The sequence below is a fragment of a genome, unplaced genomic scaffold (assembly GCF_019419815.1).
Source record: "Pyrus x bretschneideri cultivar Hongxiangsu unplaced genomic scaffold, Pyrus_bretschneideri_v1 Contig47, whole genome shotgun sequence".
Lineage (NCBI taxonomy): Eukaryota > Viridiplantae > Streptophyta > Magnoliopsida > Rosales > Rosaceae > Pyrus > Pyrus x bretschneideri.
Genome location: NW_025999784.1, coordinates 2098352 through 2116068, shown reverse-complemented (window position 1 = coordinate 2116068; position 17717 = coordinate 2098352). Strand labels below are relative to the sequence as shown.

The window sequence follows — 17717 nt, the reverse complement described above, 5'->3', positions numbered from 1 at the left end:
TGTATTCAAATTTGACAATCAAATTTATCGTTTAAACACGGATCCTTCAACTATCTAGATTTTACTATCACTCATCATTGCAGCTTGTCACATGGCAAAAACAACTGCACTTAAGTTTTTCTCCGTTACACTGCACAATTGGGGCATAACACACCCATGTTGTCTGACAATAAACGTTACCCCAAGTAGTACATGTACTAATTGTGTGATAATGCTCTAATAAAAACAAATGAATAATGTTGTTTAAATACACAAAATTGACACAGTTGTTGACACACTTTCTAATCGGTGGATCCCACATGTAATGGTATAGTCCTCTCTATTAGATAAAGGGGGTGTGCTATCCACACACCCCTTGTTAATTTATGTCTGTTGATCTTCTTCAATTCATCCGATCCGACGGCCGAAAACCAAAAAGGTGTGGGAGAAGTAAAAAGAGGTGTGTGGATATCACATCTCTAGATAAAGTGTTATCAAATGTGTCGATTTTGTGTGTTTAGGTAACATTAGAATTCTATACAACCCAAAAAAAAAAAAAAAAAAAAAAAAAACAAACTGATATACATGATAGATTCATAGACCTATTCTTTAGGACAATCCATTAACAAAATTTTCCTTATATTGCGGCTGTCAATCTTTGGTTGACTTAAAATATAGTCTAAGTTAGGTTAGGAGCTAACTAATCCAGATTATGGTTTTGTATTTGCAGGTATAACAAAACAGATCAGATAGACTACCCAAACACTCATCACTCATCTAGTATACCACCTCGTGTTTCAAGTATACTGAATTTTTTTTTTTTGTTAGTGTAATGCTGATTTATTCGCTTTCAATATTTTCCTTAAACAATTGTTAAGGTTATTGGAATCGTAATTAATGTGGTTAGGCTGCCCTAGAACACATGGATTTCACTATCTTTCCCTTTATTTTTCTTCACTAATTAATTTTTTTAATTTAATTTATTTTTATATTTTCATTGTTTACACTTAATGTTGTGAATACGAAAGGACACCCCCACATGGAAGCAAACCATATACAAGACAAGTATTTTTTTTCTCCTTCTTCCATAGCCAAAACGGAAGACCAAACTCCCTCCCTTCTTCCTCTCCAAATTTTGAGTCCCCATTTCTTCTCATTTCCTTTCCATCTTCGTCCCCTCGGGGACATCCGACAAAGTCAGAACGATACAGAAGATATCAATCTTCGAATTTTCGATCTTCGGATTTCTCATACACAATGAGAAGCATAGCAACTTGTTACAGCGAGCATGCCATAAAAGTCTCAGATTCGTATTGCTCAGGAACATCAAACCAAGCTTATGTGACCCCAAAATTAGCCCCATCAATCCCAAACGAAGTGTCATGTTTATACAGAGCCAGGCTCTCAACCCAGAACCGGATTTTGATCACACTCACCTGGTTCAACAAATTCACAGCCCAAGGAGTCACGGTCACCGTTGGAGACAACAAATCTCAGCCGTCCAAATCCAATTCCGATTCCCACAAGTTGGAAGACCAAAAGGGCACCTTGGCATTCCAATCCTGCAATACCAAGATTGAAGTCTTCTGGGATTTGTCCACTGCCAATTATGATTCCGGACCGGAACCGGCAACCGGGTTTTTCGTCATGGTTCTAGCTGACTCGGAACTCTGCCTCCTCCTCGGCGACAAGGTCGAACATGTTTTGGACTTGGAGAAGTACAAAACCATCATGTCACAGAAAAAATTCACATTGGTTTCTAGGAGTGAGCATTTTTCAGGCAGTGCTGTGTATGCAACAAAAGCTCAATTCCGTGACACTGGACTATCACATGACATCGTAATCAAGTGTGATCAACCCGAAGAACCGGGCTCGAAAAGCCCGGTTTTATCGGTCTGCATTGACAAGAAGAAGGTTTTTCAGGTGAAGAGGTTGAGGTGGAATTTCAGAGGAAACCAAACAATTTTTTTGGATGGTTTGCTGGTGGATTTGATGTGGGATATCCATGACTGGTTGTTCAATCCAAAATCTGGGGTAGCTGTCTTTATGTTCAGGACAAGGAGTGGATTGGATAGCAGGCTCTGGTTGGAAGACAAGAATTTGGAAAAGAAAGGGCAAGAAAGTGCTGATGAATTTTCTTTGTTGATCTGCGCGTGTAAGAGACCTGACTGATTCTTTTGTTTTTTCCTCTAATTTTTACCTTTTTTTATATTTATTTTATATTTTATTTAGTGAACAGAAGAAATTATATTAACAACGACTTTATAAGTTGTTTGTTTATTTTATAGTTTTAAAAGTTGAAGATTAGATGAAATTATATGCTTTACTTGAAGAAGAAAAATTGTATAAATTCTAATTTTACCGGAAGCATTTGCATTAAAAATGATGTATGACACACAATCAAAATTTAATGTGTACTCTGCTTCCTCTCTCTTTCCCTTCCAAGCCAAAGATTCTATTTTTATTATGTAGAGTTCAATCATATATGACACACATTACAGAAACAGTTGAAGATGCATTTAAGACTTCAAGAAAATTTAACAAGTAAATGTGATCCACGTAAAAAACAATGTATATTATTATATATTGTTATATATTAGAATACTCAAATTTTCCTTCCTTCTTTTTTTTTTTAGTGATTTTTCAGAATTTATAAGAACATAAATTTTTCGCAAGTGGCCCTTTTTGTTCATGTTTAGTGATTTTTGTCGTATGGCCAAAATAGATTGGCTTTTTAAAACCCAAGGGGGCAAAAATTTTGGCAATTAATTTACCCATTGAAACGTGCACATTTTTTGGTCTGCTATTATAACATTTGTTTATGCATTTTTTATGAGGTAATTGCCAGGAAACGTGCACAAGCTTCATATTATTGGTTTGCAAATAACGGCTGAATTTTATTGCTTGACATTGAGTTTACCCAATTGATTAGGTTTAAGCTTTGCACTAGTACAACTATTGTTTTGGCATACTTGCCAACCTCTTTCAAACCAACAATATAGGTGTTCAAAACGTCTCCAATGTTCAAGAGGTAGGAGAACCGAATCATCTAAGATTGTGACAGACCTGACAGTTTTATTATTTTGATTGTAACAAGCAGTACTTCGAACCCAATTGAAAGAAATTATATTTGAGGCATCGCTTGTTACTCTTGAGTTAGGTTTGTATCAAGCACCAACTAGAGGTGATATCTGGTCGTTTTGGGTTGTGTTCAGGTCATGTTGTTTTAGATCTTTGTCGAGTACTAATTAAATTTAATACGATGTATGTAGTTAATCATGGCATAATCTTAATAATGTCGTAAGAGTTTTGAATCATAATTTTATGTTGTGTCAGGATTTATACCACCAAAACCTAGAGAATTCAAACACGATGCTTACTCTATGTATACGGGCATAGTAGTTCAACATCATACAATGAACAACGTCAACGACAAGGACTATATAGCTAGTAGCTACTATTTTCACGGATTAAATATCTTTTGCAAGTGTCAAAATAGGTTAGGTCCAGCCTCACATGTGTCAATAAATTTAAGTCACCATCTCATTGAAATCAAGTGTTATCGGATTTCTCAGTTATCCATATTCCCATACAAAACTAAATTGTTAGCCCAAAGCTTTGCCTAATAAGAGCTATCGTTTTTGGTCAAAGTTGCAAAGAGTTTGTTTCATTCATCAAATTTAGGCCATGTGTGATGCCTAAAAGTGAATTGGTTTGGATAAGATAATTTGTTAGATTTAAAATATTATTAATTTATTAGTAGAAAAAGAACTATACACATTTTATCGCCATTGATAATAAGATTGAAACGATAAGTTTTCTTTATAACTAACATATCTTGAATCTAGCGATTATCAAGACGAATCTAGGAATTTATATAGGAGTGGACTAATTTATTTTCCTTGTAGTATGTAGTGAGATTTAGGTGTTAGCGGTAGGCAAAATTTCTACTTTGTGCAATATTAAGCTTAAGTTTTCCACAACATGCTTATTTTAACACCGGAAAGTTCCAAAATTTAAAACTTAGGGTGTGCTAGAACCTGGGACAACCACTAGCTGGCTCTGCTTGTGATTATCCGATCCAATTCTAGACATCGAGCTTATATATCTTCTACTTCCAACTTAAACAAAATTTGAAAAGCTAATCTTTGTTTCATTTTTTATCATATGCATTAAATTTAGCGAGTTATACTTTTGTAGTATGTACGGTGTTGGGTACTATTCTAACTCAATGTATTACCATTTTCATGACATTTGTTGAGAAAATGAAACATGATAGTCAGTACTTGCCAGAACACAATATCTTGAACTTAAGAGAGAGTTTGAAAAAAATTTAGATCTAATTTAGTTTAAGATACTCTAACGCTCAAGTCAGTAGCTTGCGATGATCAAACTCGAAGTAGTAGGGTTGAGCTTGAATAAGTGCTTACGATACTATGTTCGTGGATGGATTTATACTTTCTTATGTAATTGGACTTCGGCTCAAAGTCCATTTCCAAACCACAGGCTGAAGAGATGTAATGGAACTGGGCCAACCTGGTTCAAGGCATTTGTTACCTTTTTCATTCATTCTCTAATCCTTAACCAAAGATTTTTTAATGTATTAGAAATAAGTTTCGGTATATCAAGTGTTATAATATGAGTAGATAAACACCTAAAAAAAGTAAACTTCTCCTTACATATTACGATACTTGGTGTGCCGGACTATTTTACTGCATGGTAACCATTGCGCTAGGGCTACCTTAATTTTCCTCAGTCGTAGATAAGCAACACAACTTTTGCTTGATTTGAAACGGTTCATGTTGTAGTAGAAAGGGAAAATACTTGACTCCTAAAACATTTAAAAACGTGAAACTTTGGTACTCTTCATTCTTTATCCTTGAACTTAAAAATTTCGAACATGAATTGAACTCAACAAATTATGATCTTTTGAATCAACAAGGGCTTCCAACTTCAAACTTTCACCGAAAAAATCTTACCTACTTATGAATTATGTACCTTTACACGTTTGCCCTATTGATTGATTTTAGTATTGTTGAAGGTTGGTATACTTCCTTCTTTTATACTAAAATCCATTAGAATGAATGAACTAACTGTATCTATATGGGGATTAAGTATGTATAGGTTAGGATTCGAGGATACGTTTTTTATACATATTTTGATACTTATTTTATAGCGCTACTTTATACTGTATTTCAACGATCCAAACTATCTATATTTTAGTACATCATTCAGAGATCATATGATAAAAAATTAGACAAATCCAAAATCATTAAGATACATTTGTAGAAGAAAATGAACGAACATTGTTATTTAAACAAACACTAAATTTAATTTGATAGTTATATGATTTCAAATTTGAATAATTTTTAATAAATATAATTTTTAAAAAAATTCTACAAAATAAAAAATTCGAATCATTAAAATACACATGTAAAATAAATTCCACAAAAATACGTGACCAAATGTATATAAAAGCGTGTGTTTTCACATATTTGCATTAGTTGTAAATCAAAATTGCGGCGGTGGTGGTAATCGCTCGGGGTTTTCGCATATTCCAACCAAACCCACAGATTCAACCTTCGCCTCCACCTGGCCAACAGTAAGCACTACCATTTGTTCCTTGGTTGGTTTTACCGCAGTGGTTTTCAATGATTTTGATTACCAATTATACCCTTCCGAAATAATGGAGGAAGCCAAATTAAGCACTAATGAAGGGTATAACTAGTAATCAAAATCATTGAAAACCACAGCCGTAAAACCAACCAAGCAATTGACTAGCAAACATCATTTATTAAAAATTCTGACGAAGAGGAATTATGGTTTCAGTTAACTTTAGCTTTCACATCAAAGAATTGGATTCTTTGGGAATATAAGCAAATTACATGGATTTTACAACTTTGACCTAAGTTTCTCTTCTTTTTGCCCCAACTTTTTTTCTACGTGTCCTCAAGCAATGCAAAGGAGATTTTGTTGAAGTGGGATACAATGACATTTTACAGTGTAATATAAATTTTCTTGTTAATATTATAAAATATTATATTAAAGTCCGTCTATGTTCCATCCAGTCGTCTAGATGCTAGGTTCCAACTCCTCGCACAACTAGCTTAACATCATTTAGAACCTTGCTAAAAATATCAGATGGCACAAAAATCAGAATCCTATTTTTAAGAGAAGTTTTTAGCTGTTCTCTTTCTCTTTGTTCTTATAGGTGGAATTGAATTATCTCTAGATCTCTTCCTTCTAATCTACCAGGTCAGAAGATTCGGATCATTGAAATTTGATCTAATGATTAAGATTATTATAACTTTTAAATTGAGCTCTTATATAATCATTGAATCAAATTTCAATCTGGATATTTTAACTTAATGGATTAAGAGGAATTACATTAAAAAAAAAAAAAAAAAAAAAGAAAGGATAATCATTGGGGCATTTTGTGTGGGTTAAGTCGACTAAGGACAGAAAGCCCAGCACGAAATTAAGGGCAAAAGAGTCAAAATGACGAGAATGTCGAAGATCTTTCGAGATACACTTGACTGAGAGCAACGTGTTCCGCAAGGCCTTGGTCTCTGATATAAAACCCTCACTCACACCCACCATTTTCTCCCATCTTCCTACTCAATCTCTCAATTCATAACCGACCCTTAAGTTTCCGCTCTCTCTTCTCACCGTAAAAAATGTCGGCCTTCAAGGGAAAGTATCACGGTAATCATCGCCTAACGCCGTTACATATTCTCTTCATCCTTTATCTATCGTTTGAAATACTCTGCCCTTTTTGTTATTGTTTGGTTTAATTTTTGAATTATATGTGTTTGCTCTGGTCTGTATCTGTATGTATTGAATTTATCGTATGGATTCTGGATTAGTGTTGTATCGGTGCTTCTATCAAGATGATAATTAATTTTTCTGTGTTAAATTAAGTTTTGCTGAATTGTAATTAATACTTAATAGTCTGTGGATGCCTGGATGGTGCTTAATTTTGAAGGTTAATTTGAAACTAATTAAGATAAATGCTAAGGAGACTCTCAAAGTGTGACTCTTTACTCTCTCAAAGTGCGACTTTGAGTGGACTCTCTATGGACTTTTCCGCCACCTCGTATTAGTGTTTTACTGGTGTGTTAATGGTTATGATCATGTAGGGTAGAGAAAAATCTTAAAATTTTGGATTGTAGGGTTTGCCCTTTTGTTGTAAGAAAGCATTTTTAATTTGTGTTATAATGATTGTTTTAATTAAGGGAATTGTTATTGGTATTCCAGAAATATCATTCGTACACACTAAACTTTCTATATTTGAAAAGAAAAATACACTCGTGAGGAGTGTAGAATTAGATTTTTTAAGTGCTAATAACACTTCCCTTAATTAAATGATGATTTACGATCCATGTTTGTTTGGATCGATTGGCATGACCTGAATTTGAGGTTTATTTTAACGTGTAAATCTCAAATTATATGAAAAATATACCTGTAAAACTCTGTTTTTGTCATCAGCTGACGTTTTAATTGATTTTTTACACAAGAAATTTAGTCTTAAAAAATACGGGAGGATGATTAGGACTCGGATGCATAGGAGAGAGCACATTCGCTCAAGACAATGTGACTGTGACGGATGATACTTGCTTAATTGGTGTTTTAATTCAAAAGAATTTTATGTTCACAGAGTTTGAAGCGGTCCTTTCGTTGTCGTGCTTTCTTTTTGTTTTCTCTTGTGGATAATCTAAGTTTGGGGTCTTAGTTTGCAACTATTTCTGTGACAGTTGTTAATATACTGAATTATCTTTGGCTTGCAGATGAGCTCATTGCTAATGCTGCCTACATTGGTACCCCGGGAAAGGGTATCCTTGCTGCCGATGAGTCAACTGGCACGATTGGCAAGCGTCTTTCCAGCATTAGCGTTGAGAATACTGAGACAAACAGGCGCGCTCTCCGTGAGCTGCTTTTCACCACTCCCGGTGCCCTCCAATACCTCAGTGGAGTCATCCTCTTTGAGGAAACCCTCTACCAGAAGACAGCTGCTGGTATTTTTCTACCTACATTATGAAATTCATGTCTAAAATCGGGTTTAATTCAAAAATTATGAATTGTTTTCAATACTCGTGTTTGTCCATGTATTAAGAGTTTGAAAGTTTACCTGTGAGCTTGTCATTTCTGTATAATTTTTGTGCTTGGATGATATGTCATGCCATTGACATTTCGATTTATGCTATACAGGTAAGCCATTTGTTGATGTTTTGAAGGAGGGCGGTGTCCTTCCTGGCATTAAGGTTGACAAGGGCACTGTTGAGCTTGCTGGTACCAATTGTGAAACCACAACTCAGGGTCTGGATGGCCTTGGCGAACGTTGCAAGAAGTACTACGAAGCTGGTGCCCGATTTGCAAAATGGCGTGCTGTGCTCAAGATTGGCCCCACCGAGCCATCTCAGCTGGCAATCAACGAGAACGCCAATGGGTTGGCCCGATATGCTATCATCTGCCAGGAGAATGGCCTTGTTCCCATTGTTGAGCCGGAGATCCTGGTTGATGGATCCCATGACATTCAGAAGTGTGCTGATGTGACCGAACGTGTTCTTGCCGCATGCTACAAGGCACTTAACGACCACCATGTCCTGCTTGAAGGATCTCTCTTGAAGCCTAACATGGTGACTCCAGGATCTGATTCCAAAAAGGTTGCGCCCGAGGTGATTGCCAAGCACACTGTCTGCGCCTTGCAGCGCACAGTGCCCGCGGCTGTCCCTGCTGTGGTTTTCCTCTCTGGTGGGCAGAGCGAGGAGGAGGCTACCCTCAACCTCAATGCCATGAACAAGTTAAAGGCTAAGAAGCCATGGACTCTTTCATTCTCCTTTGGACGTGCCCTTCAGCAAAGCACTCTCAAGGCTTGGTCAGGAAAGGAGGAGAATGTGAAGAAGGCTCAGGAAGCTTTCCTAACCAGGGCCAAGGCTAACTCGGAAGCGACATTGGGAGCCTACAAGGGTGACGCCAAGCTTGGCGAGGGTGCCGCCGAGAACCTTCATGTCAAGGACTACAAGTATTGATTGAGGAAGCTGTCGAATACCAAATTGTTACGCGGTTAGAAGGTAGCTTTGTTTTCGCAGTCTCGCAACCAAGGTCTTTCCTTTTTGTTTGTTGAAACTTTCTTCGTAATCTGAGTCGTGCTGAGATTATTACTGGATATACTAGTAGGTTTTGATAAAAGCTTTGAGGAGAGTTTTAGTTTGTTCATCGACTTGGTTTGAGTTTGGAGAAATTTAAACTTCTTTTGTTGTATATTTGGGTTGATCGAGAATGTGTTTATTTGAAATCTTTTGATTCATTTTTTGATTGGGTTAGGTATTGTTTAGGTCCAATACTGTATTGGGCTTTCACAACATTTTTGAATTAGATAAATTCGAAATCATAAGAATTCATTTATAGTGAAGAAAATAGACGAATACAATTTTATAAAAATGTTAAATTTAATCAAGTGGTCATATTGCTCGGGGCTTTGGTGATTTTGTTAAAGATGACATTTGAGAGAATACATAAAAAAAATAACTAGTTGGATCGATAAATTTATTCGTCTCTTAAAAATGTGTTTTTAAAAAGTTTTTCAAAAAAATGTGTTATCAAATTCTAACCCTTATCCTGTATGAGGCATCCTTTATATAAAGATTAGAAAGAAGGATCGAAGTGAAGAATATTCCAAAACCTAACAGCAGAACTTGTTCAAATTGTCTCCATATCGGATCGAAGTGAAGAATATTCCAAGTTTAAATAATGATTCAACATTGCTCAGAAAAAAATATTATTTAACAAATTAAAATTACCTTCTGAATCTGGATTCTTGCTGGATTTTTTTTGCAAGAGATCTGTGAATCGTGTTTATTTATTGTACATATTACGGTTAGAAATCGTTTTAAATATTTTTATTTAAAATTAAATATTAACCGTATTTGACAAAAACTAACAGCATAATGTACGATGAACATATATAATTCATGAATTTTCAAAATTCTCACTAATTGGTCACCTTTTGACAAAAAATATTAAAAACCCCACTTGGACAGTTGGCTCAACAGTTTCAGAAAGAGAAGATAAAGAGAGATGGAAAGAGAGGCGCAGGTGATGCGGCTGATGCCTCCACAACTTGGTATTCATCATCTTAACTACCACTTCTTTTCCTTCTTTCACAAGAATTTCAAAAGTCGACATGAATATTAAACGTTGACGTAGTTATATTAGCTAATAATAGCTAATGTACTCTACTCTACGTAATTCGTTTGTATTTTCTTTCTATAATTTAGACTAGTTTAAATATAATATAAATTGTAATAGAATTTGTACAAATGAGTCATGGCTATCAATGTAGAACATCAAAGTGTAAAGATGACACTATACAACATGCTAGGGTTTATTTTATTGATCTTTACGCACAATCTTACTATGCCAAAAAAAAAAAAGGTAAGCTTTTTATTCAAAATAATATCTAAGATTGACATAAGTTCTCAATTTGATTCTTGAGATAGTTTACCGTCAACAATTTCAATCTTTTTGTGAAAAATCTCCATTAAATTAAAGAAACTATCAGTTCAAAGGGAGAGATTGATCTAACAAAAATACTTTCAATTTAACAAAAATTTATCACAAAAGACCAAAATTATTGGTGGTGAATTTTAAAACTTAGGAACTAAAATGAGAATTTTGACAATCTCAAAGATAACTTTAGATAAAAAAAATCAAAAAAGTTTGGTATCATGTTAGACAATCATCGGACATTGAACTCCAAAAGCATAAAACGCTTTAAGTAAACCACGAACGAAAAATGTCATCATGCCATATTCTTTTGCATGCTTTTATTTTTAAGAATTTGCCAGTTTTAAATATTAAAGAGAAGATCGGCGTGACATAAAAAGAAAGAAAATTGTTGCGCATGATCCCAAGTGATGCTAGTGACAAGATGCGATTGATTTTGGTTCATATATCAATGTGTTAAAAGTTTTTTTGTTTTTTTGTTTTTTTTAAAAGGGATTATGGAAGACTCATATAGACAATTTAATCTCCAATGATCATCATCATTTGATTTACCAGTGTCAGAAATCAAATACATGACGTGACGTGTTAAAAGTTTGTTGGATGAGGCATATATATCAACTATTATTGTTTTGACATTTGAGGCTTTTTTTCTAGCTATACAATATGGAACTCCATTTTGATTTTATATTGTTCTTTGCAATTCTAAAGTCACCACTTTACTTTTTGAAACTCAAAATTCATTTTCATTTTGACTTGTGGATTCTCTTTTCTCACTGAAACTTATAGGTCACATTCTGAAACATATTGACTTGTGGATTCTCTAATATTGTGTGATTTTAAGGGAATTGGATTCTATCTGGATTCAATTTGTATGAATCTTAGAGATCTCCACATCTTAGCTGTTCATTGTATATTGTGCGGTAAAAAATCATTTGATTTTTTTATTTAATATTAAACACAAATAGTATTTGACGAAAATTGACCACACAATGTACAATGAACGGATAGGATGTGGGAATCCCTAAGATTCCCACAAAATGAATCCAAAGAGGATAAAATGTAAATAGTATAGATGAAGATAATAAAAGTATATGATCAGTTTTTTTTAAATTTCACTCATTTATTTTACGTCGTAAATTGTATGCAAGATATGAGCATAGGCTAAAAAAGCAAGCACTGTGATAAATACCGGAACCTAGATTGCCGGTGTTGGTTTTGGCTATCACAAGTTCACAAAACCAAAACCAAAGCGGGAGTCGCCTTCAAACCCCACAGGATTTGGTTGGCTGGTTTTACTTTTTTGACCCCCTTCCTACCGACCTAACCCAATCACGGGGACGGCGGCTGGTTTTGTGAAAACCCACCATGCTGCCTAATTACTTTGTTACCCTCTTCAATTAATTTAGGCTCTAACTTAAAAGGAAATATAAATTTGTGGATATTAAATAAAACTTACGCATGCCGAAGTAAATCTTGAGGCTTTGTAAGGCATGTATTTCGATAGAAGTTTTATTTTCTCATAATATATTCTAATTTTTGGACAAATTATTTTTCTGATGATCGTTTCAATCTCTAATATTCAAAAGTTCATTTGACCCCAAGGTATTACGTATTTCATAAAATATTGATATGAAGACTTTGATGTTTTTAATGCAATTTTATGAAGAAGAAAAAAAGTAACGCTTATGAAATTCTGTTGCAGTAAAATTAAATCTAATTAGAACAATGAGTCACATAAGCAATCACAATATGTATGTGGTATTTTATTTTCTTAATCATTTAAGTTAAGACACGTCAATCAAAATCATACCTAACACACATGGAAATGTCGTGAGTTATTAACACTGTTATTTCTAAAACAATTTTGAGAAATGCTAAATAGATTATCTTAAAAGTAAGAATTTTCATAAACTCTCTTTCATCTCCTGTTTTTTGCATAATATTTTCTAATGTTTCCACGAGAATTAATGTTAAACTATGTAAATTAGGAGAAAATCCACAATAATGAATTCGTATTAATATAAAATAGGAAATAAATTTAGGTCCAACTAAGGGCTGGAGGGCAAAATGGTAAAACCAAAAAGAGAAAATTAATAATAATTTATTTACGTGGGGAAGAAGCCGAGCGAACAGTGCAACTTTCGAGCCGTACTCGCATAAAAATCCTCACCCACCCTTCACTTTACTTTCTTCCATCATCCCTTCCTCTCTCTCGATCTCTCAGAAAACAACCAACTCGTCTTTTTCTTCCTCTCGCAATCTTCAGCTTCAATCAAACATGTCTGCTTACAGAGGCAAATACGCTGGTAATTTACTCATCCCTTTCACTCTGTTACTTGTTTATATCGATCTGTTAATGTATCTATGCTTATATTTGTTTTGATTAATTTCTTAGATCTGATTGCTTTTGTTCTTTTTAAGCTTTGATTCATGAAACCATGTTTTTTCAGTATGTTCGGGTTGTTGAGTGATTGGATCTTACTTCTGTGTTCGATATCCGAAGACCCAGATTCGTTTTTTTCTATACCGTATCGGTTTCTTGCAGTTTTCTGGGTTTGGGTTATCAGAAAATCAATCATTTTTGCTCCTGAAACTTTTTTTGAGTACTTTGATTACTAAAATTTAGATCTAATCTGACTTGTTTAGTTAATATGCCTTCTGGGTTTTACTTTGTGAAGTTGGAATACCTGTTGACTATATTTTACTTCAAAGTTAAATTCAAATTTATGTATTTAGAGTCCTCAAATTTGCAAGTCTGCTTATTGGGTTTATGATTTTTTCAGTCAATTGTTGGTATGGGATTCGATTGACAAAGTTGTTTGGTACTAAATCTAGATCTTTTGATCTACATTGAAACCCTATATTTTTATGTGTGTGATGATCTTACTTATTCATAACACCTTACCCTTCAGAGTTCCTCGTTGTATTTGCTTCTTGTTTGTTTTGATCTGAAGTTCTAATAGTTTGGGAAGCCTGTCACTTGTAGTAATTGATTTTTCGATTGTCTTCGGTTGTATTACTTGCTTGACTATGAGGGGAATTTGGACTTGTCCGAACTTTTGTTATCATTCCATATTTTCTTGTTTTTTGTAATTTAATGTAGATGTTTCGATGTGGGTATTTATATTTTGTGATTGGTCTATGTTGGCTGAATTTTTTATGCCTTGCAGATGAGCTTATCGCCAATGCTGCCTACATCGGCACCCCTGGAAAGGGTATTCTCGCTGCTGATGAGTCAACTGGCACAATTGGCAAACGTTTTGCCAGCATCAATGTTGAGAATGTTGAATCAAACAGGCGTTGTCTTCGTGAACTCCTCTTCACTGCCCCTGATGTGCTCCAATACCTTAGTGGAGTTATCCTCTTTGAGGAAACCCTCTACCAGAAGACCGCTTCAGGTATTTTGATTTAAGTTTCTAGCTTTTGATACTTCGTCATTGCACAACTATTTGTTCTGTTTTATTTTGAATCAAATATGTTGTGTGTGCAGTGTTTTTATTTTGTTCGAACAATAAATCCTTTGAATTCGTATCGTTTTGTAAAGAATTTTTTTTTTCAAGAGAAGTTTGGGTAAAGCAGTAAACAGTACTTGTTCTGTTTGTAATCCTGTTTTGACAATCCTCTGGTTACATGAATTGTTACCCTTTTCCGATTTATGCTCGCTTTGGATTGTTCTTTTCCTAAATAATAGTGTCAAATTTTCCATGGGATGGTACTTATTATTAAGTTGTGCAGGCAAGCCATTCGTTGATGTCTTGAAGGAAGGTGGTGTTCTCCCTGGAATTAAGGTTGACAAGGGTACCGTTGAGCTTGCCGGAACCAATGGTGAGACCACAACCCAGGGTCTTGATGGCCTTGCCCAGCGTTGCCAGAAGTACTATGAAGCTGGTGCACGGTTCGCAAAGTGGCGTGCTGTGCTCAAGATTGGCCCCACTGAACCATCTCAGCTGTCCATCCAAGAGAATGCCAATGGGTTGGCTCGTTATGCCATCATCTGCCAGGAGAATGGCCTAGTCCCCATCGTCGAGCCAGAGATCCTGGTTGATGGACCCCATTCCATCGATAAGTGTGCTGATGTGACCGAACGTGTTCTTGCCGCATGCTACAAGGCCCTTAACGACCACCATGTCCTGCTTGAAGGAACTCTCTTGAAACCCAATATGGTTACCCCAGGATCTGATGCCAAGAAGGCTTCACCAAAAGTGATTGCTGAGTACACAGTTCGTGCCTTGTTGCGCACTACCCCTGCAGCAGTCCCTGCTGTTGTGTTCTTGTCCGGTGGACAGAGTGAGGAGGAGGCTACCCTGAACCTCAACGCCATGAACCAACTCAAGGGAAAGAAGCCGTGGTCTCTATCCTTCTCCTTCGGACGTGCTCTTCAGCAGAGCACACTGAAGGCATGGGCAGGGAAAGAGGAAAACATCCCAAAGGCGCAGGCTGCTCTCCTCACAAGGGCCAAGGCCAACTCAGAAGCTACTCTTGGAATCTACAAGGGTGATGCCAAGCTCGGTGAGGGTGCCGCCGAGTCTCTCCATGTGAAGGATTACAAGTACTGAAGAAATTTACAGTTCGTGTTTCTCATGTTTTATTTTTGGAAAACTATCTTGCGGTCTCTATATGGCTTTTGTCATTCTTAAGCGTATCGTTAGGGTTTTTTCGAACTTCTGTTCTTCATCTCGGATTTTAGGATGGTGGTAGAATAAAAAGCTTGACGACCAGTGACATGTTGAGTTTCAAAAATGTTTCCTAAACAGCTATTTTTGATTGCCTGAATTGAAGATAAGCACTCTAATTTCCAACATCCAGTTTTTGTCTATTTGGTTTTGATCTTAATTAACCTTGTTTCTTGAATGGTTTGTGTGTTCATCGCACTGCACTAGTTTTAGACGCCCTTGGGCTAGTCATTTTAGTGATAGGTCACGTTTGGTATCTAATAAGATTGAATCTGTTAAACTTTGTGAGTTGGTTTCCGTTTCTTCTATCAACTTGTTATAGATTCAGTAACTTATCCGATCCAATCCTAGGCACCAAAACATGGCGTAAATCGAGTCTACTACAATATTTGCAAATGTGGTTCAAGTCATTTGTTTTGTGAACTTTGAGCTCTTAAATTTGAGGCTTTGAATAGTAATTGGGATGGACCCAAACTTTGGGTTTGCCTTTACAGCATTGAACCTGCCTTGTATTCACCTCCGAACACAAGATCAATCTACACAAACCATGACAACTGAATAAGGCAGAGGACCCAAAATTCAAGATTAGGTTCGACAAATATCCGAAAAAGAAATTGATTCTGAGATTCATCCCGACTCTTCCGAAGAGCGAAGATCGATGAACGAATCAAGGCAACAGAAGGGAGAGGGCTTCTCGCCCGATCGGAATAGTTCTATATGGTATACTACCTTTCTTAACATTAACCCTAAGCACAATAGGAGAACAATTTCTACACTTCCGTTTTCTCATTCTACACTATTTTCTCTGATTTTCCTCTTAATTCTCCTCTAATTGATAAATTCAACAGCTAGAAAAGAGTAAAAGAGAGCACGGAGAAAACAAGAGTGCGAAAATAATTTTTCAGCACAATAACCTGCTGGGATAAATGAGATTCGCTAACAAGCCCATATGTACATCTTTCTGGACCAATTCAGAGTACCTAATTGAATTGGCTTTTTGGCCAATTGGGCACACCCCTAAACCCTAGACTTTGCAGGGCTTTTTTTTTTTCTTATTTATTTTTAACTTTTAAACTAGGATTATAGAAAAAGATTAAGGGGTTCTATTTCTATAGTTAATTTATGTTTTACACGAGTAGGTTAAATTGCTGTGGTAAATATCAGTAATGTCTAAAGATGGTTAAAAAGCAGCCTGGAAGCAATGGCCAGACTTCCCAATTTGGGATAAGCCATAAGCTGCAAAAGCAAAGCAGTAACAGTTCAAAATTTTCCTTCTTTTTCTTTTGGTGTTTTATACACATCAGCTCAGTAAGTGGTCACCTCAGCAAAAGCATGAAGCAAGCAAAGCAAAAGCATTCCCAAAAAAAGCTGTTTTTCTTAAACTTGAAAGTTCTAAAATTGTCATGCATGTAATCTTCTCGTTTGACTGCAGATGACTCAGCCACTCAACTGTCTCAAGCAGCTGGAAGCAGAAGCAGAAGCAGTTTGGCCTTGGGACAAACAAACCAAAGCAAGCTCGGGGAAGGAAATTCATCAAAATAGTGACAATAAGAGAGACAAAATAAATGGGGGGTACTTGGAAAATCACTGAGACAATGACTGCAATGTTTGGTTCCCCTGGTGGGAAGCTTCTTTACTCTTTCCTATGTACGGTCACTAGTGTCTGTCCAAGAGCGTTCACTGTGTTGTGTATATGAGTGTCATATGAGTAGTGACTGACCCTTTTCTGTGTTTGGATAACAATGGACTCCCTCCACTAGCTACAAGCGAATATAGTTCTCCCTTGTATTATTTTGAAAATTCTATAGTGCGTTGGTGTATGGAATGTATTACTTCAGCTAATAGCTGAATTTGGATCACGATGGAGTTTCTCCACAAGCTACATGTGAATATAGTTCTCCCATGCACGACCTTGAAAATTCTATAATGCATCGGTGTACAGAATACATTACTTCAGCTGATAGTTAAATTTGCGTGCTTTATCTAAATGTTTCAGTTTAGTACCCTAAACCTTTCTTCAAACTGATGCATCACATACATCGGTTTACAATACCCTTATGAGAAAGGAAAAATTAAGCTTCAATTTGATTGCCACCCCCTTTCCCCAAAAAATTTCAACAAAAAGAATTGGAGGAAAAAAAAAAAAAAAAAAACTCGTCCCTTTCTATCTTTCTTTTGTATTCATTTGATAGAGAACAATCAATTCAGAACTTCCTTTGTTGGCGAGAAAAGTAAAATATTGGGTTTCGAGTAGGTTATATATTCATACAAGTGATAATAGGAGATGAAGAATCAAACATAATACTTGAATGTAAGGACAAATGTTTTTAACCTTATGAGCTATCATCGTACGAGGATTTTCAAAAGAGAGCAAGGAACAAGGAGAAGGATTTTGATTAACAAATTTGAGTGACAAAATCACTTACTCATCGACGTGCTTATGGCTAATTGGAAATCAGGACCAAAAGCAAAAGTAAAGGAATTCGAACATGTAATAAACTAAATCTGATCTAATTGAACTTTTGAATATCTCAGTTGACAGAATGAGCGTGCTTGTCT

General features: G+C 35.7%; 3 protein-coding genes across 3 annotated transcripts; all 3 read left to right on the top strand.

The window, feature by feature from the left end:
* The first annotated feature begins 798 nt into the window (after nucleotides 1-798).
* On the top strand, nucleotides 799-2281 carry LOC103955180. The gene has a single exon (XM_009367061.3). It carries the CDS (start codon nucleotides 1237-1239, stop codon nucleotides 2149-2151), a length of 915 nt encoding a protein of 304 aa, XP_009365336.1. The 5' UTR covers nucleotides 799-1236; the 3' UTR covers nucleotides 2152-2281.
* Nucleotides 2282-6527: 4246 nt separating this feature from the next.
* Nucleotides 6528-9240, top strand: LOC103955182 (fructose-bisphosphate aldolase 6, cytosolic). Its single transcript, XM_009367062.3, has 3 exons — nucleotides 6528-6684; nucleotides 7767-7994; nucleotides 8188-9240. The coding sequence occupies exons 1-3, from the start codon at nucleotides 6657-6659 to the stop codon at nucleotides 9006-9008; spliced, it is 1077 nt and encodes a 358-aa protein (XP_009365337.1). The 5' UTR covers nucleotides 6528-6656; the 3' UTR covers nucleotides 9009-9240.
* Nucleotides 9241-12631: 3391 nt separating this feature from the next.
* On the top strand, nucleotides 12632-15286 carry LOC103955183 (fructose-bisphosphate aldolase 1, cytoplasmic). Its single transcript, XM_009367063.3, has 3 exons — nucleotides 12632-12791; nucleotides 13656-13883; nucleotides 14221-15286. The coding sequence occupies exons 1-3, from the start codon at nucleotides 12764-12766 to the stop codon at nucleotides 15039-15041; spliced, it is 1077 nt and encodes a 358-aa protein (XP_009365338.2). The 5' UTR covers nucleotides 12632-12763; the 3' UTR covers nucleotides 15042-15286.
* Nucleotides 15287-17717: the final 2431 nt, after the last annotated feature.